At 56.0% G+C, this 27,639-nt stretch overlaps 1 protein-coding gene across 1 annotated transcript; it reads left to right on the forward strand.

Moving 5' to 3' along the window:
* Positions 1 to 26,769, forward strand: RIPK4 (receptor interacting serine/threonine kinase 4). Its single transcript, XM_070407160.1, has 8 exons — positions 1 to 202; positions 11,062 to 11,353; positions 15,954 to 16,102; positions 18,386 to 18,435; positions 20,607 to 20,765; positions 21,566 to 21,669; positions 23,103 to 23,364; positions 24,381 to 26,769. The coding sequence occupies exons 1-8, from the start codon at positions 21 to 23 to the stop codon at positions 25,538 to 25,540; spliced, it is 2,358 nt and encodes a 785-aa protein (XP_070263261.1). The 5' UTR covers positions 1 to 20; the 3' UTR covers positions 25,541 to 26,769.
* The last annotated feature ends 870 nt before the right edge of the window (positions 26,770 to 27,639 follow it).

The raw sequence follows: 27,639 nt of genomic DNA on the forward strand, positions 1-27,639 counted from the left end.
TTGGAGGCGAGCGGCGAGCGATGGAGGGCGACAGCGAGAGCCCTTGGGCCCTGGGGCTGCTGCGCACCTTCGACGCGGGCGAGTTCGCTGGCTGGGAGAAGGTCGGCTCGGGCGGCTTCGGGCAGGTGTACAAGGTGCGCCACGTCCACTGGAAGACGTGGCTCGCCATCAAGTGCTCGCCGAGTCTGCACGTCGACGACAGGTCAGCGGCCCAGGCGGGGGTGCCGCGGCGCCGGGGCGGGCGCCGGGGCCGGACTGGGGTGGGGGTGCTTGGGTCCCAGGGGTCCCCTCCTCTCCACCTGCGTCGCTGACGGAGCAGCCTCGGATGGGAAAACCGAGCGCCGGGCGAAGCCGTAGCGCCTCGCGGTGTCCGCGCGGTTTGCCTGCCCAAAGCGGGCAGGTTTGGGGAGCTCCGGTCTAATTACGCGCGCCGGTCCCCGAGCTGCGGCTGCTGGGAGCGACCTCCTGGGCCCGCGTTTGCCCGAAACGGCGTAAAGTGCCCGGTGGTGCTACCTGGCGTCCCGTGAAGCCCCGGGTTTTTAGGGTCGGGAGCTCCACTTGCGCCGGGACCCGCGTCCCTCGGCGGCGCGTCAGGCCCTCCCGGAACCCCTGGCGCTGCGGTCTGCGCCCGGCTTAGCGAAATTGCCGTGTGGGGATCTGGGCTTTGTGAGTGAGTTAGACTCCGTTTGACTCACTTACTAATTTACGTTGGAGCACAAATTGGTGTAAGACGGTAATTATTTCGGTCGGAAGCACCGGCTTGGCTGGGTCCTTGGCGGGGCCGGGCTTCCTGGGCGCCTGGGCACTTGCGCGTCGGCGCTTGGGCCTGGCGGTGCGGCCGCCCCACTTACATTTGCTGTGCCCGTTGTGGTCTGCAGAATTTGGGGGCCTAGGGGTGGGAGGAGGAGGGTCTTGAGAAGCAGCTCGTTTGTTTTATTTTTTTCTTCTCCATTTGCGTTTGCATTTTAATAATTTATACGCAGGCTTCCACTGAGTACATTTAAATAAATGACTTAACCTTGTGTTGCCCGGTGCGCGCAGTAGGTCCTTTTGCTGCGGTGAAGTTTGCATTCTCTGTGGAAGTTGTGTTTGTATTGTGTGTGGAGATCCCCCTTAGACAGTAAGGCCGGGACCCAGCAGACTTAGAAAAGCAGCTCCTTTTAACCCCCGCCTCGCCTTTGCCGGCTCAGAGGCCTGGCTTCTGATCCTCCGCTTACTGGGTGATGGGGCCACTTTTCACCTTAGGATGGATGGTGGTGATGTTCCAGGTGACTGTGTCACAGGACTAAGGGACATAGAAAGACTAGTGTGTGCTTCCCCAGGGCCCAGTGCAAGATGAAAGACTTTGTGTTTTCATCCTGGCCTAGGAGATAATACAGTAGATTGGTGGCCTTTTGCTGAACACCGCTAACGCAGTGTTTTCTGGAAACCTCAGTAGAGGGATGACATAAAAATATCTAACTGGGGGGCTCCGGAGCTTGTGTGGCTGTGCACGCTCTCTCCCCTCCTGGGCTGCAGTCCTGGGAACTGCTCAGGCCGGGAGGGGCGCTGTGGTTATTTTGATGAAATGCAAACCCCACTTTGAATACCAGCCAATGGTTAGATGTGAGAGCCAAGATCCTCTCTTCTCCCTCAGGGTGTTTGTACGCCCGTGGGGGCATTTGTCTGGTGGCGTCTTCTGGTGGAAGTGTTTCATTCATCAGCGAAGGTTTTACCACTGGCTTCTTGTATTGGAAGAGGAAAGTAAACAAGCCCGTGGGTCCCCAGGCAGATGAGTCAGCTGCATCCTAGAATCTGTTATTTCCAGCGACTGGCCCTCGTTTCTTGGGTGGCCCTGCCGGAGGTGGGGTTTCTCCACTTGAGGCGGGTCACCTAGGATCTTGTACAGCCTGGCTGAAAAGTGTTTTGTCCTTTAACTGGAAGCCTTTCCTGCCCTGCCCTAACCAGGCAGGTGGTGGCATGTCCAGGTCAGCATCGCCCGACAGGAAGCATTCACCGCCTGCATCTGCCGCACGGAGCAGTCTGCAGCTCTGACTTTGCAGCAGAGGTTGAGTTCTCCAATTGAGAAGATGCTCAAACCCTTGCTCTTGGCCAAGAAAATTCTGGCTGAATTTACTGGATTCAGCTTGAGCTTCTCCTTGGGATTTGTGTCTCTCGTGATGCAGTGCAGCTCCAAGGGTGGGGAACCTTTCTCCTGCCAAGGGCCATGTGGGTATTTATAACACCATTCGAGAGCCATACAAAATTATCAACTTAAAAAGTAGCCTGCTATGTTTGGTCAAACATTTAAGTAACTCACCCCTAATGCCTTGGCAGGGCCAGACCAAATGATACATGGCCCATACGCCAGACATTCTCCACCCCTGAGCTAGACCTTCACATTGTTTACTTATGATTGGCAGGTTGTCCTCATTGCCTTTTAAAAATATTTATTTATTTATTTGTTTGTTTGTTTTTTGTTAATCCTCACCTTAGGATATTTTCCCTTTAATTTTTAGAGAGAGTGAAAGGGAGAGAGACAGAGAGAAACATCGATGTGTGAGAGAGACACATTGATTGTTTGCCTTCCACTCGTACCCCGACCGGGGCCAAAGATTGAGCCTGCAATCGAGGTACATGCCCTTGGCCAGGAATTGAACCCTCAACCCTTCAGTCCTCAGACCTTATTGCCTTTATTTTAAAAATATATTTTTGTTGATTTCAGAGAGGAAGGGAGAAGGAGAGAGTGATAGAACATCAATGATGAGAGAGAATCATTGATCTGCTCCCTGCTGCATGCCCCCCACCTGCATGCGGGGATTGAACCCGCAACCGGGGCAGGTGCTCTCATGGGAATAGAACCATGACCTCCTGGTTCACAGGTCCACGCTCAGCTATTGAGCCACACCGGCCGGGCCTCATTGCCTTTTTGATGAGCTGCCTCCCATCCCCACTCTGCTATTTGCAAGCTCTTCCCTAGTAAGAAATAGGATTTTCCTGGGTGCAGCCCCAGCCCTGTATTCCTCTGGGCTAAGTCTTTACTCGCCTGTTTGAAGGGCAGCACCTCTCACTCCTGCCAAGGGAGCCTGGGTGCTGGGCTGCAGCCCCCTAGGAGCTTCCCATGTACAATCTAAAATTGGCCCCGTACGTGGAGGGCAGGGAGAGACTGGAGGAAAAAGGTAGACCACTGCAGATGGGGTAGGGGCAGATTTAATAAACAAGGGACATTACAGCTTGTGTGGGGTGACTTCAAGACAAGGCGTTTCCAGCTCCTGCCCAGCAAATCTTAAAAGTGAACGTAGAGGCCTTACTGGAGTCAGTCAGGAGCCCTGGTCTTGATTTCCTCCCCTAGCTCTGGGTCTTTCCTTTCCCCCTCCACTTGTTCCGTCAGGACCCGCCACAGGTACAGGTGTGGGCCAGGCTGGTTTTCATTGGCTGCTTGTACCTCCAGGCAGGCGGGGGTCTCCTGGCTGCAGCCTTCATGCCACCCCTTAGCACAGCAGGGCCTGGTCCCCAGCAGCGCCCTGGGCTCCACAGAGCAGCAGGCGGCCCCAGCCCTGTGAGCCTGCACTTCATTACGGGAAGGTGGGGGCTGCCCAGACCCAGACACCCCTCTGGGGGGGTGGGGCGAGGTGGTGCATTCTTGATCCGTGTTTCCTGCTCCTTATGGCTGACTGTCTTTAGGGGGGCCTGGGCGCCTGGGTGGAGTCTGGGGATGGGGGTGTTACCATTAGGCCAGAACTGGTGACTCCAGGGGCCCCCTTCCTCCAGCCCAGCCCTGAGGCTAAGAGGAAGCCCTGAGTAAGTGAGCGCCTGGCTGGGCACCGGCCCAGCAGCTAATGCTCCATGGGCACCAGCTCGTCAGGACGAGCCCGAGCAACCCCCGGGTCTGTAAGTACAGGGCTGACAATCCGACAAGCCCGTTTCTTGTCAGTTTTAAAAATAGCAGTGTGGGAACCCTGGCAGGCTCCCTGGGAAAGTAATTGGGTTGGTGCGAGGCGAGAAAGCTGTGCTGGGAGCATCCGCTAACGAGTGATTACACCATTTTCCTGCTGCCTTTTCCCAAACCTGGTTCCAGATCTCCCCCTCGGAGGAGCGCTTTGTTAGGGAAACACTTTTCACCTCCCCCATCCTGGCCCGTCTTCCCAGAGCCTTCGCTGCTTCTCCGCCTGTGTAGGACCCGGGGCCGCCCCTTCCCCTTTTCCAGAGTAAAAGTTTCCAGGAAGGGAGGAAAGCCGCAGGAGGCCTTTGGTCTTGGGGATCCCTGGGCACGGAGGCTTCTCTAGCCAGTGTCTTAGAAATGATCCGCCTGACATTACTGCTATTTCTCTCCACCCAGTTCCCTTCTTGGGATTGGTGGTGGTGGTGGGATACGCTTTGACTAGCTCTAAATGAGAGAAAAAAATGGAATTAATGTAATTGCTGTTGAGAAAGGATCTTTAACCAGTTAAAGCTCAACTGGGTCCTGTTAATACTCAGAGATTTTCCATCCAGGACCTGCTGGGAAATGGAAGTTGCAACCCTTCCCCAAACGAGGAGATGTTTTGAAATGATTACGGGAGAGAAATATGACGCCAGCCCTACTGAGCTGTGCCTAACTGTAGCTACACGTTTAGCGCAGCACAGTATTTGGGGGGTTTTAAGTGAGATTGATGTCAGTGGATTTGGGTGGCGCGGAACTTCACTCCCAACAGTGAAGAATGGGGTGACCCTGCCCGAGGCTCGGCACCGTGAAGGTTGGGGCACTCCTCGGCCCCACCCGGCATTGGGGCTTAGGGACTGTTCTGAAAAATCTCTTGGGGTCCTAAAATAATAGTAATACTAACAATATTGCTACGGTTCCTTTTGTGTTGTCCACATAAACCAGAAGCAATGCTTTGAGGAAAAGTGTTTAAAAAAATAATTGCCGTCGACAGGAAACAATTGGTGGTTTCTTTCCGTTGGAGGGTCACTTTTTCCGTCTTTTCCTGCGGCTCCCCAGGGCCCCTTTCAGACTTATTGAATTGCAAATGTCGCTTAGACACCTGATCCGATGCGGACAGGGCTGGTGGTGGGTGGCCCTTGGGGCTTCCTAGCAGGGGTGGGGTGCCCCAGGAGCAACTGAAGAAAGTCCTAGAGCCTGGGGCCGTTTGGATTTGGGTTGGTAGTTGCTGAAATATAAACGGGTGAACTTTTTTTTTTTTTGCTGACCCGTTAGGGCAGTGGTTGTCAACCTTCTGGCCCTTTAAATACAGTTCCTCATGTTGTGACCCAACCATAAAATTATTTTCGTTGCTACTTCATAACTGTAATGTTGCTACTGTTATGAATCGTAATGTAAATATCTGATAGGCAGGATGGTCTTAGGCGACCCCTGTGAAAGGGTCGTTCGACCGCCAAAGGGGTCTCGACCCACAGGTTGAGAACCTCTGCTTTAGGGGTTGCTGGCCAACCCCAGTCCCGGGCCTGTGCCACCTGGCCGGCCTCCGAGTCCCGTGAACCTGCTGCTGGGCGGTCCCAGGCTCCCCTTCCTCTGCTGTGAGGCTGCCCCGGGAAGGTGATCTGTGCCTGGAGACTGACTTCGTTTCCAGGAGACCTGGTTTTCTCTGCAGAAGAGTCCCGTGTCACTTGTGCCTTGATTCCAAAGAGGAGACGGGCTCCCTTAGAACGTGCGAGCTCTGATCAGCTTTCTGGGGCAAACCAGCAGTGGCTCTTTTTATTTGAGTTTTGAAACTGAGGTAAACGGGGTCTCTGTTTGGTGGAAGGGCCCCGGGCTGGGGCGAGAGCCACGAACTGGCTGAACTCGAGGTGGGAGGGGAGGAGTGATGTGTTAATGAGCTCAGCGATCAGAAGTCACCCGGGTTTTATGTGTTAAGCCCTTTGGGCAAATGGAAGAAATCTTTATTTGCAGCGTGGCTGGGAGCTTTTGCTTCATAAGATCTTCAGCCTTCAGATGATTGGGGTTATCAGTCCGGTTTGGCAGAGAGGACTCATTTAAGAATGTCTGTCATGGTGGGGAATGTCCTCTTCAGGGCCAGCCTGCGGACACCTGCGCTCCAGGCCCGCGCGCCCGCCCTGGAAGCGGGTCACATGCCAGTGCCTGTGGGCGCGGCGCCCCAGGAAGGCCACACGAGTAAATAGGAGCAGATTCTTAACAGAGAGGAGAGGAGTAGCAGCCATGCTGACCCCCATCTGCACAGCAGGGAGAGCCTGTTGTGTAGAGAACAAACCAGGCCGCCCCGCCCCGAGGAGAGAGGAGAAAGGAGCCGGCTCAGGGGTGTCGTTTTGTCCCTCCTTCTTAAGTGACCAGCTTCGTTTTAACGATGCTTGACCTTCGCACCAGTCCTTTCCCTTTCCGATGGCACAGGGTGAGGGTTGGTGTCTGTGTCATCCCCAAGCCTGGCTCCGTGCTAGGCTGCAGGGGGGCGGGGGGGGGGGGGGGGCTGGCCGGCCTGGGCCAGGCAGGGAACCTACAGAGGTCCTGCCAAAGTGGGGGAGCAGCTCACAGCCCTGCCTGGGGGCCCCACACAGCTGGCGGGGCCCTCTGTGGACGTCTTGCTTTCCATGAACTGGCTGTGTCTGTGAGCAGAGCGCTAAGGAAGCAAGTCAGGCTGCACTCGGTTCTGTTTTGTAGTGATGTCATGGTTCACTTCCGATTCATGCTTCACTTGTTTCTTAGGCCAGTGGGTCTTCCTCACTCCTGAGCCTGTTAAACACCAAACTCTTGACCACTCCACACCCCCCCCCCCATCCCCCGCCTCCCCTTGGCTGCTGCATCATAAATGGGAACCCCAGGAGATCAGGGTGGTCCTTGCTGTCTCTCTCCTCCACATCCAGTCAGTCATGGAGTCTGAAGGATTCTCCCCGGCCTGGGCCTCTAGCGGGTCTCCGCCCCTCTGTGAGTCCCCCATGAGCCTCGCTGCCCTTTCCCCGCTCGGGTCAGGGGCCACCTTTATGAAGTATCTCCGAGGCCCCTGCACCTCCTCTTCACAGTACCCCGCTTTTCAGCTACGCTTCTTGATCTGGTGTAATTTCCCATCTCCCCTGGAAGGTGAACCTGGTGAAGGCAGGGAAGGGCTGTTTATCATCAATTCTAATACAGAGGAGGTGCTCAGTAATTACTTGTCAGTAAGTGACTTTTAATTAGATCCGGATTAAAATTCAAGGAAATGCTGGGCGTGTTTAAGTGGGTGATTCCAGACTAGTGGTTTATTTTAAATTTGGCTGAAAACACATTGACTTGGTCTGTTCCGGGGGTTCTCAGACTTGGCACCGTTGGCACTGTGTCTCGGGGGCTGTCGTGGGCCTTGCAGGGTGCGGAGCAGCATCCCTGGCCTGCACCCACTGGATGCCAGGAGCAGCCCCCATTCTGACAGCCAGAGGTCTCCAGAGAGTGCCCGTTGTCCCCTGAGGGCGAGGTATCCCTAGGTGTGCGTCACTGGTCTGCACACAGGGACCCTTGGCGGGCCCCCACTGCACTCACATTGGGCTTGGCTCCCAGTGGGTTGGACCAGGTGGGTGGGCAGAGGGGCTGAGCTCCTGCTGAGCCTCCTGGGCCTGAATGGGAGTGTCCCCAGTGAGCGCTGAGTGCAGGCTGAGCTTGGGTGCTGCAGCCTTTGGTAAACAGTGTAATCCTGGCCCCTCCTTGCTGGCCGCCTCCTCCCTGGGCAATGTTTTCATAACTGTCGGGGACGCCTGGGAGCGTGTTGTGTCCCAAAGGGGAGGCAGATCAATAGGAAACGGACTCTCCCGGCAGGACCCTGTAGTAGGCCAGGGAGTGGGAGCGGGTGCAGGTGGCGCGCAGGTGCATCCAAGCTCTGGAAGACCCTGTGGTGGGAACTAGCCAGTTTTGGGTTAGGCGCAGGGCTGCTTGTATTGGAGTCTGCACTCTGGAGGTGGGGGGTCCTCGAGGCCGCCCCAGCCTGTTGCCTGCGTGTTCCCAGCTCTACATGGCACGTCTGGGCTTGTGGTTCTGGGCTTTTTCCTTAGGAGCATATCGGGAAGGCAGGTTCCCCAGCTCCCACCCAAAACCTATTCTCCAGGAGCTGGGCTTGGGAACCGCCAACCTGCGTCACCCGTGGTCAAGCCCTATCCTCATAGGATTTGGCCTTTTTCCCGAATGCGCTCGGAGACTTTAGTCTAAAATGCTAACACCGACCAAGGCCCTGGGATCTAGTCTGCAAATCCACAGGCTGCTCCAGGAAGTGACCTTAGACCCGGGTTGCACACCTTCTTGAAGGGCTAAAGAGTAAATATTTCAGGCTGTGTAGGCCGGAGGGTCTGTGTTGCAACTACTCCTCTCTGCCTGGAGTGTGAATGCAGCCGCAGCCACAGGAATGGGTGAGACTGTCTTCCAGGAAGACGGGCAGGCTGTGGACAACTGTTTGGCAGATTCTCAAAAGGCTAAACATAGAACTATCACATGACCCAACAGTTCACTCCTAGATGTATATCCCAAGTGAAAGCAGGCACTGGAACAGATACTGTGTACCATGCATTCCCAGCAGCATTAGTCACTATGGCCCAGGAGTGGGGAACCTTCTCCTGCCAGGGGCCATGTGGGTATTTATAGCATCATTCCCAGGCCATACAAAATTACCAACCTAAAAATAAGCCTGCTCTGTTTGGTCAAACATTTAATTAACTCACCCTCAATGCCTTGGCAGGGCCAGACCAAATGATTTCGCAGGCCTCATACGGCCCGCGGGCCTGATGTTCCCCATCCCTGCAATAGCCAAAAGGTGGAAACAACACAGGTGTCCATCAGTAGGTGAGTGGATAAACGCAATGTGGTGTGTTCCTGTGATGGAATATCATACAGCCATGAAAAGAGTGGAGTTTTGGCATGTGCCACAACACAGATGGACCTCAATTGAAAGCATTGTGATTAGTGAAACAGGCCCAGTTACTGAAACACTATATGATTCCACTTCTGTGAGGCCCCTAGAGGAGGCAAACTCCTAGAGACAGAAAGTAGGGAAGTGGTTGGTGGGGTGGGTGTTGGGAGAAAAGTGGGTGCAGAATTTCTTTTGGGGATAATGCAAAAGTTTTGCTGTAGATAGTGGTGATAGTTGTACAACATTGCTACTGTATGTAATGCCTTTGAATTGTAACATATGAATGGTTAAAATGACACAGAGTATCTACACTAATAAAAGAGAAACATGGTAATTGGCATACGACCGCTACCCTTTTCATTGGCTAATCAGTGAGTATATGCTAATTAACTGTCAGCCAAGATGGCGGCCGGCAGCCAGGCAGCTGGAAGCGAACATGAGGCTTGCTTGCTGCGGGCTCCAGCGTTCCCCGCCTGCCTTGCAGGCCTCTGAGCTGGCAGTTTGAAACATTCTAACAAATATAGGCTGGGATCTCAGAGCTGAAGTTATACATTGTTTCGATTATAGAACGCAAACCAGCCTCAGAGCTAGAGCCAGAGCTAAAGCTGGCCCAGAATAAAAAAGAAAAAGAAAAAAAGGAGCGGTTGGGAGCTTCAGTTAATCACCAGCCTTAAGGCAGCCCTCAGCCCCTCACCCAGACTGGCCAGGCACCCCAGTGGGGACCCCCACCCTGAAGGGTGTGTGACCAACTGCAAACAGCCATCATCCCCGCATCCAGGCTGGCCAGGCACCCCAGTGGGGACCCCCACCCTGATCTAGGACTCCCTTTAGGGCAAACCAGCCAGCCCCCAGGCCTCTATCCTATATAGTAAAAGGGTAATATGCCTCCCAGCACTGGGATCAGCAGAGCCGCGAGGCCTCCTGGCACAGGATCAGCATGACAGGGGGCAGCGCCCAATCCCCCTGATCGCCCTGCGGCTCCGTGTGTGACAGGGGGCGGAGCCACAACCTCCCTATCCGCCCTGCTCTGTTCATGACAGGGGAAGGTGCCCCAACCCCCTGATCAGCTCTGCTCTGTGCCTGATAGGGGGGAGCTCCCCAACCCCTTGATCGGCCCTGCTCTGTGTGTGACAGGGTGCGGTGCCCCAACCCCCCACTCCCCACGGGCCCTGCTCTGTGTGTGACAGGGTAGAGCCATAACCTCCCCATTGGCCCTGCCCTGAGTGTGACAGGGTGCAGCACCCCAACCCCCTGATCCGCCCTGCTCTGTGTGTGACAGGGGGCGGTGCTCCAGCTCCCCTATTGGCCCTACTCTGTGAGTGACAGGGGGGAGCTCCCCAACCCCCTTATCGACCCTGCTCTGTGTGTGACAGGGTATAGAGCCCCAACCCCCCTGATGGGCCCTGCTCTGTGAGTGACAGGGGGTGGCGCTGCAACCTCTCCATCGACCCTGCCTTGAGTGTGACAGGGGGTGGTGCCCCAACCCCCCAATTGGCCCTACCCTGAGCGTGACTGAGGGTGGCATCGAAACCTCCCGATCTGCCCTGCTCTGTGCATGACGGGATGGCGCCCCAACTCCCCAATCGGCCCTGCTCTGAGCCTGACCAGGGGCTGCACCTAGGGATTGGGCCTAAGCCAGCAGGTCGTTATCTTCCGAGGGGTCCCAGACTGCGCGAGGGCACAGGCCGGGCTGGGGGACCCCCCCCCCCCCCCCCCCAGTGCACAAATTTTTGTGCACCGGGCCTCTAGTATTATGTATATTTTACTATAGATTAAAAAATGGTTGACAAAAAGTGGCTCTCAGGCAGCATTCTGCAGCCCCTGCATTAGATGAATGTGCCATTGATTTAACTTTGGGGTTGGACTTAGGCATAACTGGGCCACCTAAATTGTTGGCCTTAACAAAAAAAAAGGTGGGTTAGATTCTTCATGTGGATAATTTGCTATAACTTTCAGTGGGACCTCAACTTCTCCTCCCTCATCCAACAGAATGGATTCCCAGCATCTACCTCCTCCCCTGGTCCCTGAGCGGGATTTGGCTCGTGCTGCCTGTGGCTTTTCAGATAATAAGCGGGTGTGCTTGGATAGCTGTGGGACTGAAGATCGTGGGCAGCCCAGAATTCAATTGCACCACATTAAAGTGAGCCACTGGGTGTGTTTTAGTAATTTTGTCAGCTCTGTGGACCGGCTTATCTCTTTGGCTGCGGTGCTTTGTGTTGTGGCCAGGTGACCAGTGTGCGTTGCTCACGCCGTTGACCCTTTGCAGGGAGCGCTTGGAGCTTTTGGAAGAAGCGAAGAAGATGGAGATGGCCAAGTTCCGATACATCCTGCCTGTGTATGGCATTTGCCGCGACCCTGTTGGCCTGGTCATGGAGTTCATGGAGACGGGCTCCCTGGAGAAGCTGCTGGCCTCCGAGCCGTTGCCGTGGGACCTGCGCTTCCGCATCATCCACGAGACGGCGGTGGGCATGAACTTCCTGCACTGCATGTCCCCACCGCTGCTGCACCTGGACCTCAAGCCCGCAAACATCCTGCTGGACGCGCACTACCACGTCAAGGTAGGGCCTCCCGTGGGTCCTGGGGGGGTGGTGGTGGTGAGTGCTGCGAGAGCGCAGGGGAACTCGGTGTTCAGGGGAACCTTCGGGCAGTGTGGACAAGGGTGGGCGAGGATGTGGTCCTCATGGAAGAGAGCTTGGGCAGAGAGGCCTCTCTTAAGCCTGAGGATGTCTGGAATCCCCTTGTCTTGTCATGGTTGGTGTGAGTGGACTCTGAACGCAGGTCACACCCCCAAATCCTGGAACCTGGCTCTAAATTCTGTGCACCCCGGCAAGAGATTGTGGATTTGCGGATCTGGTCTTAGTGGATGTCCTAGGAAATGGCCTGAGAGATCAGGCGGGGGGTTGGCCATCTTGGTGTGAGACATAGTTTCGGGCTATACCCCTCGCTGGTTACAGGGGCTGGCAGAGGGGATGTGGGGTGCTCTGAGATGGAGGTGCAGTCCTGGTATGGGGCTCTGATGGGGCTCATTCTGTTCCAGGGATGTGAGGCCTGTGAGGGCTGCTCTTTCTTATTCTGTTTCTGATAAGTTTATAAAACAAAAGTATGAAGAAGAACACAACTAAAACGCAGATGCCAGACACCTGGAGTGGGTCGTCAGGTGCATTGTCAGGTTTGTGTGTCTGTGAATGTGTCTCTGGCAGGCCTTCGTGTGCTGGTTTCTTCTTGGTTTTTCCCCACATGGGGGTGCTCACCTTCTCGGGGGGCCCTTTCCCTTCATCCTGCATGAGGGAGAAGGATTCCATCCACACTGGCCTGAGTCCTCTGGTTCACGCTGGGGCCAGGTGAAGGGACTCACCTGTGTGCTCTGACACTTGGCTGATCTACTGCACTTGCAGGACCCCTGCCTGTTGGCCTGAGGAGGAGGGACCCCATTTCAGTCCTACCCTGCCCCTGGCTCCCTCATCTTTCTCACCTGTGACAGATCAGTGGCACTGGGTGGCCCACACACAAGGCCGCTCCCTGTGCCAGTCTACATAGCAGGCACCTCCCCTGGCAGAGCCAGCCTGAGGCCGTGGGGAAATGCTGTTTTCACTTTGCACACTAATTACAAGTTGTCCCTTAAATAGGTGTCGCTGGTAACAAGGTTTTAGCTGAGGAGGGAAGCTGTCCTGTCCTGTTTCCTTGTGGTCAGTGGCGCTGCCTGCACATACGGACATGACAGTTCTCACCAGCGTGTGCGATCCCGTGGGGGCCAGTGCAGATGAAACCTTAGCTCACAAACTTGACTGCAGACAGGAAAGGGAAGGTGGTGACAGGCCCCGCTGTGTGCCAGAGGCCCTGCCTGCAGGAGCTGCCCCGATGGTCAAAGGGGGGGACCGAGTGGGCGGTGGCCCCCAGCTCCGGCTGAGCTGAGGCTCAGAGGGTTAAATCATGTCCAGGCTCACCCAGTGTGGGGTGGGGGCCGAGTCTTGATAGAGCACCAGACTTTCCTGCTGTCAGCAGTGGGGTGCAGGCAGAAGATCCTTTAGGTGGAGAAAGCAGCCCAGGAAAAATTGGAAATGCTGGGTTTTGGGGGAACAGGAGGAGTAGGGGGGTTGGGGAGGCCTTTCCCTCCCCCGGCGTTAATGACTGCTGAGTGGTGTTGTGAGAGAGGCTGCTGGGAACATGCTTTTCTGAGGGCACCAGGCACTCGGACAGATGTGTCTGCAGCAGGTGCCTTTGAGGTGGCCCCAGCATCACGGGCCCTAACTGTCCTGGCTGGGCTTTCATATCAACCCATTCCCTTCCCATTCTCCTGACAGTCGTGTGGAATGTGTGGGGCATCCCTGAACAGCCACAGTGACACCTTTCTTCCGAGTGCCCTTCCCAGGAGCACAGCCCTCCTCTCCGGGCTGTCCCCTGGCGGCGGGGTCATGCTTCCCTGTTGTTGTGAGGGGTCAGTGACAAGTGCTTGGTCCGGGGACATGCTCATGAGGGTTGGTGTCCTTGGTGTGGGCATTTTGGGGGCCAGGAGATAGTCATCTTCCCACGTCTGGGCTGTTGACATATATCTAGGGAGGGTCCCCATGCCGGGTCTACGGCAGGCACCTAATACTGGCTGGATAAGGAGCTGATGTGGTGTCTGTGTCCGACACGGTGGCCTTGCTGTCCTTGTAGGTCATTTCTGCACTGGCTCTTGCGGGGCCTGTGTGAACTTCCCTCTCTCTCCTTATAAGCACCCGCCAGTTTAATAGGTGAGTGAGGATTCCTTAAAGAGTGGGTCCTTATTAAGGAGCCTAGAATGGCTGAGCCACGAGTGGGGAGGAGCCTGCATGGACCTGTCTCCGTGACAGGGAGCGAGGTGTCGTGTCGCTGCTGCTTCCACGCCCAGGGCACCCCGAAAGGCCCGAGTGGCAGCTTTTCTGTGACTTCTGCTTAATCAGGCACATTAGTCACCTTGCACAGCCCCAAACAAACAGACAATGTACTTACATAACTCGCATCTTGCATTCTCAGAAATCGCTAATAGGGTGTGGGAGGGCATGGGGCCTTGTTTGAGGTTCTAAGTCATTGATTGGCCAATTGAGCACTTTGCAAGTCGGTGGTAATTTGAAGCAATAAACCTTTATTCTAGAATCCTGAAATGAGATAAGGTGTCAGCCTGCCCTTGGGCCCTGAAGGCGACCTTTTGTCCACAGATAGGGTGATCCGAGCAGGAGATCTCACAGGAGATCTCACGGCAGCCATCTGCTTTGCAAAGTGTATTAGAGACAGTATTCAATTAACACTTGATAGTAATATTAATATATTGAATATTAAAATGCTGTCTTTAATGTGTGAGTAGTAGACCTATTTCAAGCTGAAGATGAAATAACTTTGTTTAAAATCTCAGACTTACCTGTGCCCCAGTTTGCCTAGACGAGACTATATCCCGGGAGATTCCGAGGGCCCTGGTCCCCTTGGTCTACAGGGGCCTTTCTCTCTCAGGCAGCACAGCCCTTGGCCATGCCCTGAATTGGTCCGGTCCCACTGGACGGGTGTTAGCCATTCCCAGGGATGGCCCCAGTCCTGCTGTTGAGGAAGCAGGGGGTGGGTGGGGGAGCACAGGCCAGGCAGGCCCTGCAGGGCAGGTGGGAAAGGGCTGGAGGGGAACTCTGCAGGCGGAGGGTCAGCGGCCATCAGGGAATTCTGATTTCCGAGTCTGCATTTTGATGTCAGAGCTTTTAACGTAGAATTTATGCTAATTTTCCTTCACCGAGTACATTTAAAGCTGTTGGCTATGTCGGAAAGTGGCAGAAATGAAGGGAAAAGGCTGCCCATGAGGTGGGGCGGTGGGTGCCAAGATGCTGGCATGGCCGTGAGCTGCTTTATGGATCTGCAGGGTCGGGGTGGTGGGTTCATTCTGGGGAACTGGCGCTTTCCTTTCCAGAGTGGGGAGTTTCTTGAAGGCCAGGGAACGGACAGCTGCCAGGGGCCTAGAAATGCCCAGGCTGGATTCCCTGGTGGACCCGTGCCTGGCACAGCCTGGCCACAGAAGCCGGGGCGGGTCCACTCTGGCAGGCTTTCTTCCCATCACCTCCCTGCAGAGGTGGTCAGAGGCCCCTGAAGGATCGGGCCGCCAGTCCTGGCTTCTCCCTGCCTTCAGCGGTGATGATGACATCGGGACATTGGCTCGCCCGTGAGCTGGCACAGTGAGCCCAGAGTGAAGTCCTGGCTCAGCCCCAGTTCCTGTCGCTCCACAGGTGTGTTTGAGGAGGAGCCTAGAGCTGATGGGGAGGCTTAAAGGAATCCATAAGCCTCGAAGGAGAATATAAAGGGGCTGTTTTCCATGTGGATTCTGAGCCCCTTAATGCCAGCGCCTGTGGCCTAGTCCCACACACAGCACTTCAGCGGCTTCCGAGGATGTGGGGGGCCTGAGGGGCAGTGAGGATCCCCTCTATGAGTCTGTGTGGCTTTCACTTCCTCCAGTGGGGGGTCTGGAAGCTGTCAGGACACCTTTGTGCAAAGGAGATGAGGAGGTGGAGGTGGGCCGAGTGGCTGGGCTCCAGGCGCCCCTCCAGGCTGGTAGCCCCTGGGACGGAGGAGATGTGTTTCCGCCCTTGATTTGGGTGCCATGTTTAGTGGAGGAGTCAGCAAGCGTCTGTTGATCACAGAACGTTCCAGGTGGAGGACGAGGTTGTGTGGTGTGTGTTTTGCTGGCTTTAAAGGGCTTCTGAAGGTGCAGTTCCCTTTAAAGAGCCTGCTGCCACTTGCCCGCCTGCCCAGCTGGCCCGGTTGTGGAACTGGATTGCTGAGCACCAACCTGGTCAGCCTCGCTTTCATGTGTCGCCTGAAAACCTGGAAATGCTAAGCGTTGCCTTTTGCCCTCATGCCGACGTGGGCTGTGGACAGAGGCAGGTGACAGTCCTCCTGGTTTCTTGCTCCCGGTGAATTCCTTCCTTAAAGCATCACTTCCCCCATCCATCAGATCCTAATGGCTTCAGACTGGTCTTCCTAAGCCTCCGTGCTCGCCCGCCCGCCTGCCCAGGGAGACGGGTCACGGCTCGCTCTCGGGTGTCGGGGACCCGTACCGTCAGACGTGGCGGGATGTTGACCAGGCCTCTGAAGTGGCAGCCGCAGTGCGGTGCCCGGCACAGCGCCCCAGCGCCTGCTGAGCCACCTCTGCCTGCTCTGTTGCAGATTTCTGACTTTGGGCTGGCCAAGTGCAACGGGCTGTCCCACTCACACGACCTCAGCATGGACGGCCTGTTCGGGACCATCGCCTACCTGCCTCCAGAGCGCATCCGAGAGAAGAGCCGGCTCTTTGACACCAAGCACGACGTGTACAGGTGTGTACAGCTGTGCAGCCCGCAGGGTCTCTCTACCCCAATTCTTCATGCTCTGAAGGGCAGTTTTCCCAGAGACTCTTTGCTACCATCAGACACGAGGTTCAGTCTAAATGAAAGGGTTTGGGGTTGTTAGCCGGTGGGTATAGGCTGCCCCAGGTATACAGACTCTCCGTGGAACACAGGATGTTCCTGTTGCTGGCCATGGGTGGAGGATGTGAATGGTTGGTGCCATTAGGGCCAGTTACATAACAGACTGACAACTTCCGCACTGTAAACTCGCTTTAAACCGTGGGTCGTGTATCTTGTCTGTGGAAAGAAGCTGCTGCTTTAAGTGACTGTGATTCAGGCTCTCCTACGCCCAGTCCCCTGGGACCAGCAGCCTGTACCTCCTGTCGTCACTTACCTTCGACAGGAGCACAGACAGCCGCAGCCTGTTTGTAGGTGAGCGTCAGTGCATTGTGCGCTAGAGCAGCGATTTTCAGCCTTTCTCCTCCCATGGCACAGACACTCATTACTAGAATTCTGCAGCACACCAAAAAATAGATTTTTTTGCCAATCTGACAAAAAATAGGTATAATTTTGATTCGTTCACACCAAATGGCTATTGTTGCATTGGCTGTTGTTATTTCTTAATTTGACAATCAAAGGAAGAAGAGGTCAGTGTCCCTGACCAAATAGGCAGGTACTGCATGTTTTAAACATTCTTGTGCACACAGGTCCCGAGTTGTTCGGGCCTTCCTTTTCCAAATTGTAAAGGTCCTGATGACAAAGATTCTTGGAGGAGAAAAGAGGGAGGGAGGCTGCACGCAGGCCCTTAAGCCCCTCATTGTGGCTGTTGTCTGACGCAAGGGGACTGTGGCCCTGAGCCCCGGAGGGAGCACTGAGCTTTCCCTTTTGTCCCTGTCCCTGCCTGAGTCCTGGCGGACTGGTTTGACAATAAAACCATTGTGCGTGTGCTGAGCAGGCTTGGAGCTGCAGGCTGCTGGCGAATGGCACTGGGGTGCTTGTCACAGCTTGCAGGGTTCAGGGGAATCCGATTATTTATGTTGGAGCGGAGAGTTTAAAAGCCTGAATGCATAAATTTTCATTAATATTCAATGGAGACTTCTTGTCAACAGCTGCTATCAACTCGGGGGCAGGGTGGGGCTCAGTGTTTGGACTCCTGTTTTTTTTTATATTTTACTAGAGGCCTGGTGCACGAAATTCGGGATCCCTGTGGGATTTGGCCTAAACTGGCAGTTAGACATCCCTCTCGCAGTACGGGACCGCTGGCTCCTAACCGCTCGCCTGCCTGTCTGCCTCATCACCCCTAACCACTCTGCCTGCCTGCCTCATCGCCCCTCACTGCTCGCCTGCCTGCCTACCTGATCACCCCTAACCGCTCACCTGCCTGCCTGATTGCCCCTAACTGCTAGCCTGCCTGCCTGATCACCCCCAACTGCTTGCCTGCCTGCCTGATTGCCCCTAACCACTTGCCTGCCTGCCTGATTGCCCCTAACTGCTGGCCTGCTTGCCTGATCGCCCCTAACCGCCTCTGCCTTGCTCCTACCACTGCGGCTTCATCTGGAAGGACATCCCCGGAATATCGTTTGGCTGTCCAGTCTAATTAGCATATTATTCTTTTATTATTATAGAATTTTAAAAAAATTTATCAGATTGAGCTATTTGTTGGTGTATCCACAGTAATTTTCTATATTATGTATACAGGGTGGGGCAAAAATAGGCTTACTGTTGTTCTTATAGAAAATAATACAATGATTAATAAATAATAATACAAGAATAAACTGTTCTGCCGACTCACAACTGTAAACCTTTTGCCACACCCCGTACATAATTTCCAGCAACCAAGAAGGGCTCAGGAAGGCTCATCTGGTTGCCAGCATGTTTTCCGTGCACTTTCTCAGCCCTTGATGGACTCTCAGTGGGCAAGTTATGCCAGGCCCAGAGCTGCAGTCAGCACGGGGCGCCCAGTGTTTGAGGAAGGTCATGTGAACTCAGCCATCATGGCCCCTCTGCCCACGAGCTGATGGTGGCAGCCTTTCCGGGGTTCCCGAGTGGTGGTGGAACTTACAGCTTCGCTGGCAAGGTGTGGTCCATTGTTTAACACTTGAGCTACCAATGGGACATGTGCCCCAATCATGTGCCTGTTTAAAAAAAAATCATGAGAAACGTTTTGGTGTCATCTCTCTGTTTTGAAGGCCGGAGGGGCTTTCTTCACACGTGTTGCTTTGAGTGAGCACTTTTGCTCTATTCACAGACACTAACCTGCCGATTTCCCTCCAGCTTCGCCATCGTGATCTGGGGCGTGCTGACGCAGAAGAAGCCATTTGCAGGTGAGTGGACGTACCTTTGGGGGCTGTGCCTCTGTCTCCCCCGGGACAGGGGCGGGCATGCTGTGCGGCACTTCCTCTGCTTTAGCCGTGCCCGTGGTCCACATGCCCACGGTGGGGCTGCCCTGAGGGAGCGGGGCTGCTCCGTCCTGCCCACCAAGTTGGCACGAGACCCACGGCAGGTGGTCCTGTGTGCCCATGGAATGTTCTTGAGGTGTCATTCATGTACAGGAAGAGGCACAGACCCCAGGGCTCTGCTCAGTGGAGTTTTCAGGTGCCAGCTAATTCTTTTGCGTGTGTGATGTAATACACAAACATAAAATTGATCATTATAACCATTTAAAGTGCACAGTTCAGTGGCATTTATTAGCGCATTCACAGTGTTGTACAGTCACCACTACTCTCTAGTTCCAGAACCTTCTCATCCCCCCAAAGGAACCCTGTGCCCATTGAGCAGTCACTCCACCGCCCCCACCCCAGCCCCCAGCGCCTGCTAATCTGCTTTCTGCCTGTGCATTGGCCTGTTGTGGTTACTCCCAGCCAGTTCTTTTCCTTTTTTACATTTTCTAAGTTTTCATTGTGATTTTAATTATGTTACACATAACGTGACAGTGATCACCTTAACCATTTTTAAGTGTACAGTTTGCTCATGTAAAGTCCACTCATAGTGCTGGGCCCCCAATGCCAGTGATTTTGACACAAATGGGTGACCCGGGTCACCAGCACCCACTCCAGAGCTGAAGTACTTCTCCCCCTTTAGTCAGACGCTGTTCTGGTTTCTGCCTCGACTTGGTACTGCACTTACTGTAAAAGTCGGGCACTTTTTTGCCTTGTTGGAGAGTTTCTTTTCCTCTGTAAGCATACCTGGGCCACTTGTAATGTTGTGGCCTGACCAGTAACACCCAAAAATGCAGGTCACAGGCAACCGGGGGCCCCAGGTCCTGGAGCCTTTGCTGCTTGAGACGCAGATGAGGCCGTTGTAGGGTTCTGTCCATATTGTCCTTCCACCCGGCACCCGGTTTCCTAACCCCCCTCCTCTGTGAGGTCCATGGTCTGGATTACGTCTGCGTGGCAGCGAGCTAGTCTGGCATGACATTATCTGGTGGACGCGACACCCAAGGCCAGGTGCCTGATGTTGACACCGGGAGGCCAGGCCCACATGCTCTATTGCTTGGTAGATAGGCGAGTTCAAGGTGCGGGAGCAAAAGGCGTCTGGCGGACTTTTCCCATCTGTGTGGGAGCAGGACATCCTCCAGGTGTTTAGTGTACGTTGGGTTTTTGGAAGTCTGAGTGCTTATGGAAATAATGTGTAGATACCTGAGATAGTTATTGCACAAGATGTAACGGGGAAGTGGAACAAAACATCAGAGCCGGATCCTAGCAGCGGTCGGGGACTTTGGGCCAATTTTCCACACCTGCTGATCTGCCCGGACGCAGACTCCTGCGCTCCGTGGGAAAGCAGAGAGCTGCGGGGGTGGGAGGTCTGGTGGGAGCAAGATTCTTGGAATCCAGCTTCACGGACAATGTGGTGTAGGCTGAGCAGAGAAAGGAGTCTGGCCCGCTGAGGGTCCCCTGGGTCCCCTCAGCCTGTGACCAGGATGGTGATGATGGTGATGATATGCTAATGAGCCCAGGTGTGTCTCTGAAGGATGTTGGAAAGGATGACAGGTGGGGCCCCTTGTGATGAATTTTGGGGGGAAAGGCCCCTATTTGCCCACCCGAGACCTGAGCACTGCAGAGGCCAGCCGGGGGTCTGCACTTGGGGATAGGACTTGGAGTTCAGGAAGACTGGTGTCATCCCAGGGAGACGTGGGTGCACCTGGGGGCTGGGCCCTGCCACCCCAGGATGGATACGGGTGCCTCCCCTGGTGGGCACGGCCACTCGGAACATGTCTCGTCAGATACTTTGAACCTGGTTGCCTTTGCGTTGGCTGCCAGAAAGACTTCCCTGTGATACAGCTTGAGGATCCCACTGGGAGCTGCTAGGTCGTTTCTAAATCCTGGGAGGGGAGAACAGACGTGTCTCGTGAACATAAGGTTAACGGAAGCCCTGTGCTTTCGGAAGAATCAGTGGTCTCCAGGCCAGACATGCCCATCGGCGCTTCCCCACAGCTGTGTCTCCTCCGGAGATAAGGGGCCAGCTCTGCCCTGACTCGTGTGCCTTTCCCTTGCAGATGAGAAAAACATCCTGCACATCATGGTGAAGGTGGTGAAGGGCCACCGCCCGGAGCTGCCGCCCGTCTGCAGAGCCAGGCCGCGGGCCTGCAGCCACCTGCTGCGCCTCATGCAGAGATGCTGGCACGGGGACCCCCGCGAGCGGCCCACCTTCCAAGGTGAGACCAGAGGTGGCGCCGGTGCAGTGCTCCCAAGTGTGGCTGCTCGGTCCACCTGCGGGTGTCCCAGGCGAGATGACCTGGACGGGGCTGGGGAAAGGGGCAGAGGAGGAGGCTGTGAGAGACATGTCCCCAGCCAGGCCTGTAGGATCGGCTTGGCCCTGGCACCTGCCCATGGCCCTCGGTGACAGGGCCGGGGTGGGCAGCTGGAACTGGAAGGTCAGCTCTAGCCGCCCACCCCGCTGCAGCCAGGGCTGGGCCTGCTGCCCAGAGGAGCCTGTGCTTGGAAGTTCAGGTTCCCGTACAGCCATGCCTCTTGGAGGGTTGGTGTGACTTCCGGCCTGAGGCTTTCTTTGCCTTTTTCTCGGGGTCTTGTCCCCATGGAACGGGTGTGTCGTTTGGTTGGGAAGAGATCCTGATGGAATTGAAACTGACCATTGCATTTAAAGCACAGGGGGACACATGAACGGGGGCTCATGTGCTGGGTGCTGGTGGGCTTGCACTCTCCCCTCCCTACTCTCGAAGGCTTCTTTGGGAATCTGGAACACCTTGACTCCTGCTGGAGTCAGGTGAGACCTGTAGAAGTTGCTGACGGGTCCCTGTGGGGGATGGTGGTGACCTGTGAGCTCAGCTGGGGCCAGCTGTGGAGAGACCAGTGCTGCCCGGGTCCCTGAGTTATGGGTGCTTTGGGGTGTCACTTCTTTTGTCCCTGTCCCATCCTCGAGGTGACACGTTCGTATGGAGCGTATGTGGAGGTCATTGTCCAAGTGACGAGCCCTTCTTTGTTTTCTCCCCCAAAGAAATCACTTCGGAGACGGAGGACCTGTGTGAGAAACCCGACGATGAGGTGAAAGAGGCAACTCAGGACCTGGATGTAAAAGACCCTCCGGAGCCCAAGACGGAGGTACGGGGACTCCCAGGGTGGCCTTTGTGCCGCGTGGAGATTGAGTTTTCCAGCCCCAGGCCCCTTTTCCACAAACTCCGCCGCCAGCCTGGGTCCTCGTGCCCTCGTTCTGCGGCCCAGCCTGCCCTGGGAGCCCCACTCCCATCAGTCGGTCACGGGAGTCCTGTGCCCAGGGACAGGATGGCGGGTCCCCTGGCAGGCTCGGTGGCCCCAGATGTTTCCTGCCTGGCTGTGTCCCGTCCCCGCCACCTGTCTGGTTACGAATGAACAGTGACATTGGAAAGCTAATGCTGCCAGGTGGATGTCCTTTGAACCAGCCCTGCCAGGCCCTGTTGCGGGGGGGGCGGGGTTGGCGCACCTGGGCTCTGGGGTTTGCCTGTCATGAATGATTGGTTCTGTAAGGTGTGATAAGATACTCCAAGGGTAGGTCACACTGAGTACGCTCAGGCACTAGACCTGTAAGGCGAAGCCTGGTAATCACTAACCTTACAGCGCGTTATCTGCTGTTGGGCAGTGCACCCCGGGCCGTTGGTGTGAGGCTGGGGTGACGTGAGCATTTATGGTGTGTGTTTCCACTGTCTGAACAGCATGTGCGTGAGGTTGGGGAGCAAAGGTGTCCGGGGAGGCAGCCAGGCTCTCCCCACCCTCCAAGGAAAAGAAAGGCATCCAACAAGTGGGTGTGACTCCACGCACCAAACACCAACTCAGAGCAGACGAGCAATTCCCAGAAGAGGGAGTGTTTGGGGTCACATGGGCCCGATGGGGGAAGAGTCCTGTGTCACCTCAGACTTTGATCACTCACCAGAAATCTGCCTCCGTCCCTGTTAGAGAAGCCCTATAGAGCAGCGGTCGCCAGCCGGTGGTCCTCGGACCACTGGTGGTCCGCGAGGTCCGAAAGGTTGGCGACCGCCTGCTATAGAGGGTGGGTCACAGCGTTGTCCCTGTAGCTGGGCCCCAAGCCAGACGTGCACAGCTCAAAGGAGAGGTCGCAGGTTGCAGACAATGTGGAGAGGGCGGGGTAGCCCCAGTCCAGGTAGCCCCAGTCCCACCTCTTTTCTTCGTTTCTTACCAGCACTGACCTGTTCTGATGGACACGGCCCAGCAACCAGCTTCATGCTTTTGCAGCCTGTGCACAGGCCCGCCCTCCGCCTTTTGTCCAAGTAATGCCGTGTGCCATACCCCTGTGCGGATGGGGTCCAGGGCAGCCTGGTGCCGGGCTTCCCGCTTTTTTGTCAAGCCAGTCTTTCCTTACCTGGTCTTCCCACCCAGTGGGCCAGTGTGGTGTCATTGGGCTCCAGGGTGCCATGCGTATGACAGCAGGCGATACGTTCCCAGTGTGACAAACCAGGACCGCATTTTCCCCTCCCCTCCTCTGCCTTCCCCCTGGGGTGGCGGACGGAGCCTCATCCACCTCCCTGTGCTCGTCCTCGCAGGCGCCTGTGTCCACGCCCCTCAAGCGAGCCTCGGCCCCGGCCTTCGACAAGGACTACAGCCTCTCCGAGCTGCTGTCCCAGCTGGACTCCGGCATCTCCCAGACGCTCGAGGGCCCGGACGAGCTCAGCCGCAGCTCCTCCGAATCCAAACTCCCATCGGCGGACAGCGGCAAGCGGCTGTCGGGCGTGTCCTCGGTCGATTCTGCCTTCTCCTCCAGAGGGTCCTTGTCCCTGTCTTTCGAGCGGGAGCCTTCCACGGGCGGTGAGTGGGGGCCCTGTGCCCCGGGAAATAGCGTGATTATGGGGCTGGCGGCGGGCAGGCTGTGGTGATGTCCCTGAGCATCTGCAAGAATGAGGCGTCCTGGTTCCTGACTTGACAGTAATTCTTTGTTTTCTCCATCCCGCCACTGATTGGTTCTGGGTGTCTGTGGCATGGTGGGCTCACTGAGCCCAAATCCGGAGGTGGGCGCTGGCCCAACTGGTGCCCCTTAGTGTGGATTGATGGGCCACACACCTGGCCGTGCAGGAGGGTCTTACCTGGGCCGGCACCGGTGCAGGGGCGGACCTCAGGTTTCCACATGGAAAACCCCGAGTTGCATCCAGCCAGACCAGCAGACGAATCGAACCCTACACCCTGGATCTCTCTTGTGGAGGCCAGACCTGTGCCCCTTTCCTAGTGCTGGGTAAACACCCCCATACTTCTTGTTCACGGACTCCCCATTCACTGTGGCCACGAGTTATAATGAATGAGTTATCCTCGGAGGTTAGAACACCGGCCTGTCGGAGGGGTGCGTCTCAGCTCATCTTATCTTTTGATGTTAATTTTGATGGGGTTTTGTTTTAGAAGGTGCTTTTCCCTGCCCCTGCCCCTGCTCCGGGTGCTGGTTTGTGGGTGTTGGGGCTGGTCTGTCGCTCCCTCACTGTCGCAGCCTCCTTCCTTCCTCCTCCCTCCCTCCCTCCTTTCTGTTAGCAATCACTGCCATTTCTGACAGCCAGCGGGGGCCTGAGTTTTACATCCTTTGTCTAAGCCGCGTGGCTAGAACGATGTTCATTTTGCAAATCGACATGAGTCACTTGGGGCCATTAATTGACCTGCGCAGGGTCTGCCCACTAGATCTAAAATCAAACCAGCAGGGACAACACGACACTTAAGCAATTCCAGGTAACAGGCGACCTGGAGGCCGTGGGGAGGAGTGGGCGGCATCAGGACAGCAGCCCGGCTTCGAGAAGCCTACAGGCAGCGGCCTCGTCTGACCCCCGCACCCGCTTTCCCCACAGATCTTGGCACGACCGACGTCCAGAAGAGGAAGCTGGTGGACGCCATCGTGACCGGGGACACCAGCCGGCTGATGAAGATCCTGCAGCCGCAGGACGTGGACCTGGTGCTGGAGGGCGGCGCCAGCCTGCTGCACCTGGCCGTGGAGGCCGGGCAGGAGGAGTGCGTCAAGTGGCTGCTCCTCAACAACGCCAACCCCAACCTGACCAACAGGAAGGGCTCCACCCCGCTGCACCTGGCCGTGGAGAAGAGGGTGCGGGGCGTCGTGGAGCTCCTGCTGGCCCGGAAGATCAGCGTCAACGCCACGGACGAGGACCAGTGGACGGCCCTGCACTTCGCGGCCCAGAACGGGGACGAGTGCAGCACGCGCCTGCTGCTGGAGAAGAACGCCTCCATCAACGAGGCCGACTGCGAGGGCCGCACGCCCATGCACGTGGCCTGCCAGCACGGCCAGGAGAGCGTCGTGCGCATCCTGCTGCGCCGGGGCGTCGACGTGGGCCTGCAGGGGAAGGACGCCTGGCTGCCGCTGCACTACGCCGCCTGGCAGGGCCACCTGCCCATCGTCAAGCTGCTGGCCAAGCAGCCGGGGGTGAGCGTGAACGCCCAGACGCTGGACGGAAGGACGCCCCTGCACCTGGCCGCCCAGCGCGGGCACTACCGCGTGGCCCGCATCCTCATCGACCTGCGCTCAGACGTCAACCTCTGCAACCTGCTCGAGCAGACGCCCCTGCACGTCGCCGCGGAGACCGGGCACACGAGCACCGCCAGGCTGCTCTTGCACCGGGGGGCCAGCAGGGAGGCGGTGACCGCGGAGGGCTGCACTGCCCTGCACCTGGCTTCTCGCAACGGGCACCTGGCGACCGTCAAGCTGCTAGTAGAGGAGAAGGCCAATGTGCTGGCTCGGGGGCCCCGGAACCAGACGGCGCTGCACCTGGCTGCCGCCAGCGGGCACTCGGAGGTGGTGGAGGAGCTGGTCAGTGCCGACGTGCTCAACCTGTCCGATGAGCAGGGGCTCAGCGCCTTGCACCTGGCCGCCCGGGGCAGACACGCCAAGACGGTGGAGACGCTGCTCAAGCACGGGGCGCACGTCAACCTGCAGAGCCTCAAGTTCCAGGGCAGCCACAGCCCCGCCGCCACGCTGCTCCGGCGAAGCAAGACCTAGTCTGCTGGCCTCGGAGACCGGGGCCCCGTGCGGGGTTTCTGTGCCGTTGTCGTGTTCCGCGGTGGGGACAGGCTGATGCTGTGCGGGTCAGCAACCCTCACCTTGTTGATGGGCTGGCGGCACTTTGACCGAACAGGCCATCAAGAAGCGGCTGACTCTTGATTCGTGCCGGAGTCAGTGTGGGCGGGTTACCCTCCAAATGAAGGTGTTCGAAGGTGCTGATCCATCCGCCCATCAGTGTGCCGGTGTCAGAGGGACGATGGGTTGAAATCATTTCGTTGTACTCTTGCTCGGGAGGTCGGCCAGCCTCAGGATGAGGGGCGGGAGGAGCCATGTCTTCCATCTTCATTTGCAGCGGCGGACGAGGCCACCTGTTTCAGAAGGCTTTCGTGGAATCCTTGTTTTATGGGACATTGTCACTAGATAACACAGTGTCAGCTGTTGCTTTAAACCTTTGAAAAAATGTTCATGTCCTTAGGTGGTCCGGTCTGTGAGCAATGTGTGTAAAGCGATAAGGCTGGTGTCAAACAGCACTGTGGCCGTGCCCGCTCTGCCCGGCTCAGGATGTTCTCAGCCGGGCCTTGTGGCGACCACATGCCTCCCAGCAGCTGATTGCTCTCATTCATTTCCTGTTGCATAAAGTGTGTTTCGAACTCTAGAGCCAAATAGGCAAGAGTCATTTAAAAATTCACTTGTAACCTCAGTTTCGGACTCTAAGCAGTATTACCTGGTTGGAGGGACCACCGAGCTCGGCCCCTTTCCAGCTCTGGTGTTCGGTCAGGTGGTCGTCTGGGGAGCGCTGCTGTTTTGGGGCCTCAGAGGGGCCTTCTGACCCTTTACAAACCTCTGAGCTGTGTGACCCCCCAGGGTGGCTCCAGGAGACCCCCGGGCCCCCGTGGCTATAAAGGATGTGGTTCTCTGGCCTCTCGGTCATTGTCCTGTGTGCCACGTGCCCGCCCCCCCCCCCCAATACTGTTATTAGAGTGAATTTGCTGCAGGAGGTGGTCCTGTGTGCAAACGTGCCTGTGGTGAGTGATACAGAGATTGATATTAATATACCATGTATGTTAATGTGAATCTGGGGGCTGGATACTTCTTTTCTATGACAGGAACTATCCAGACTGCTCCGAGCTGGCTATGTTTTAATATGCCTCGTGCTTTTACTGTACCGTTTGTGCTCCTGTTGTCCTGATGTAAATAAAGCTAAGTTCTTTTCTGCTTTTGTTGAAGTCGGCGAGACTGCTTTCTCTTATCCACAAGCTCGAATAGTCTGATTTCTGAAAACCAGAGGTTGAGGCGGTTGTGGGGGGTGGGGGGGTGCTCCTCCAGAACCCGTCCGTGGGCGGGCAGTGACTTAACCAGGGACATGCAGGGACGAAGGAGGGGAAGAGGGACAGGCTTCCTGCCTCCGACCTGGGCCCTGCCACCTGTGTGTGAACCGGCAGCGAGATGATCTAGTCTTGATAGAAGCAGCTCCCAACACCAACGTATTTACCTCCTTTTCAGTCTTTAGAATCCTTGTTTTCATTTGTTCACGTGATGTTCTGAACTAATTTTAAAGTCTAGGGCAGTTAGGAGACTAGTACGAAGAACTCGGGTGTACCCTTCACCTAGATTCCCCATTCCTTTACATTTCAGCTCATTTGCTCCATCTCTCCATCCATCCACCCCCCCACCCACCTACCCGTCCACCCCTCTTGCCTTGTAGACACTGTGCCCATGACCCCAAACACTTGTGTGTGTTTCCTAAAAACAAGGACTTTCCACTATCTAGCCATTGTGTACCCATCAAAATCAAGAAATTAACATAGAGATCATACTACCATCTAATCCACAAATCCATTTTAAATTTTTTACTGTCTCAAAATGTCCTTTACAGGAAAAAACCACCACCAGCAGTAACAGCTGACCAGCCCCCTGTCCCTCAGTCTTCTCTTTCATACCTTGCCTTTTGTTGTAGGAAGTACTGGCAGTTATTTTGCAGAATGGCCTTGAGATGTGTCTTAATTCTGCCCAGGATTTGATTGAGGTTATGTACTTTGGACAGAAATACCACAGACATGATAATGTATAAAAATACAGCTCTCCCTTCTCCCCTT

Source organism: Myotis yumanensis, unplaced genomic scaffold, assembly GCF_028538775.1.
Source record: "Myotis yumanensis isolate MYYU_CA2020_CCGP unplaced genomic scaffold, mMyoYum1.0.hap1 SCAF_2, whole genome shotgun sequence".
NCBI classification, from domain to species: Eukaryota; Metazoa; Chordata; class Mammalia; order Chiroptera; family Vespertilionidae; genus Myotis; species Myotis yumanensis.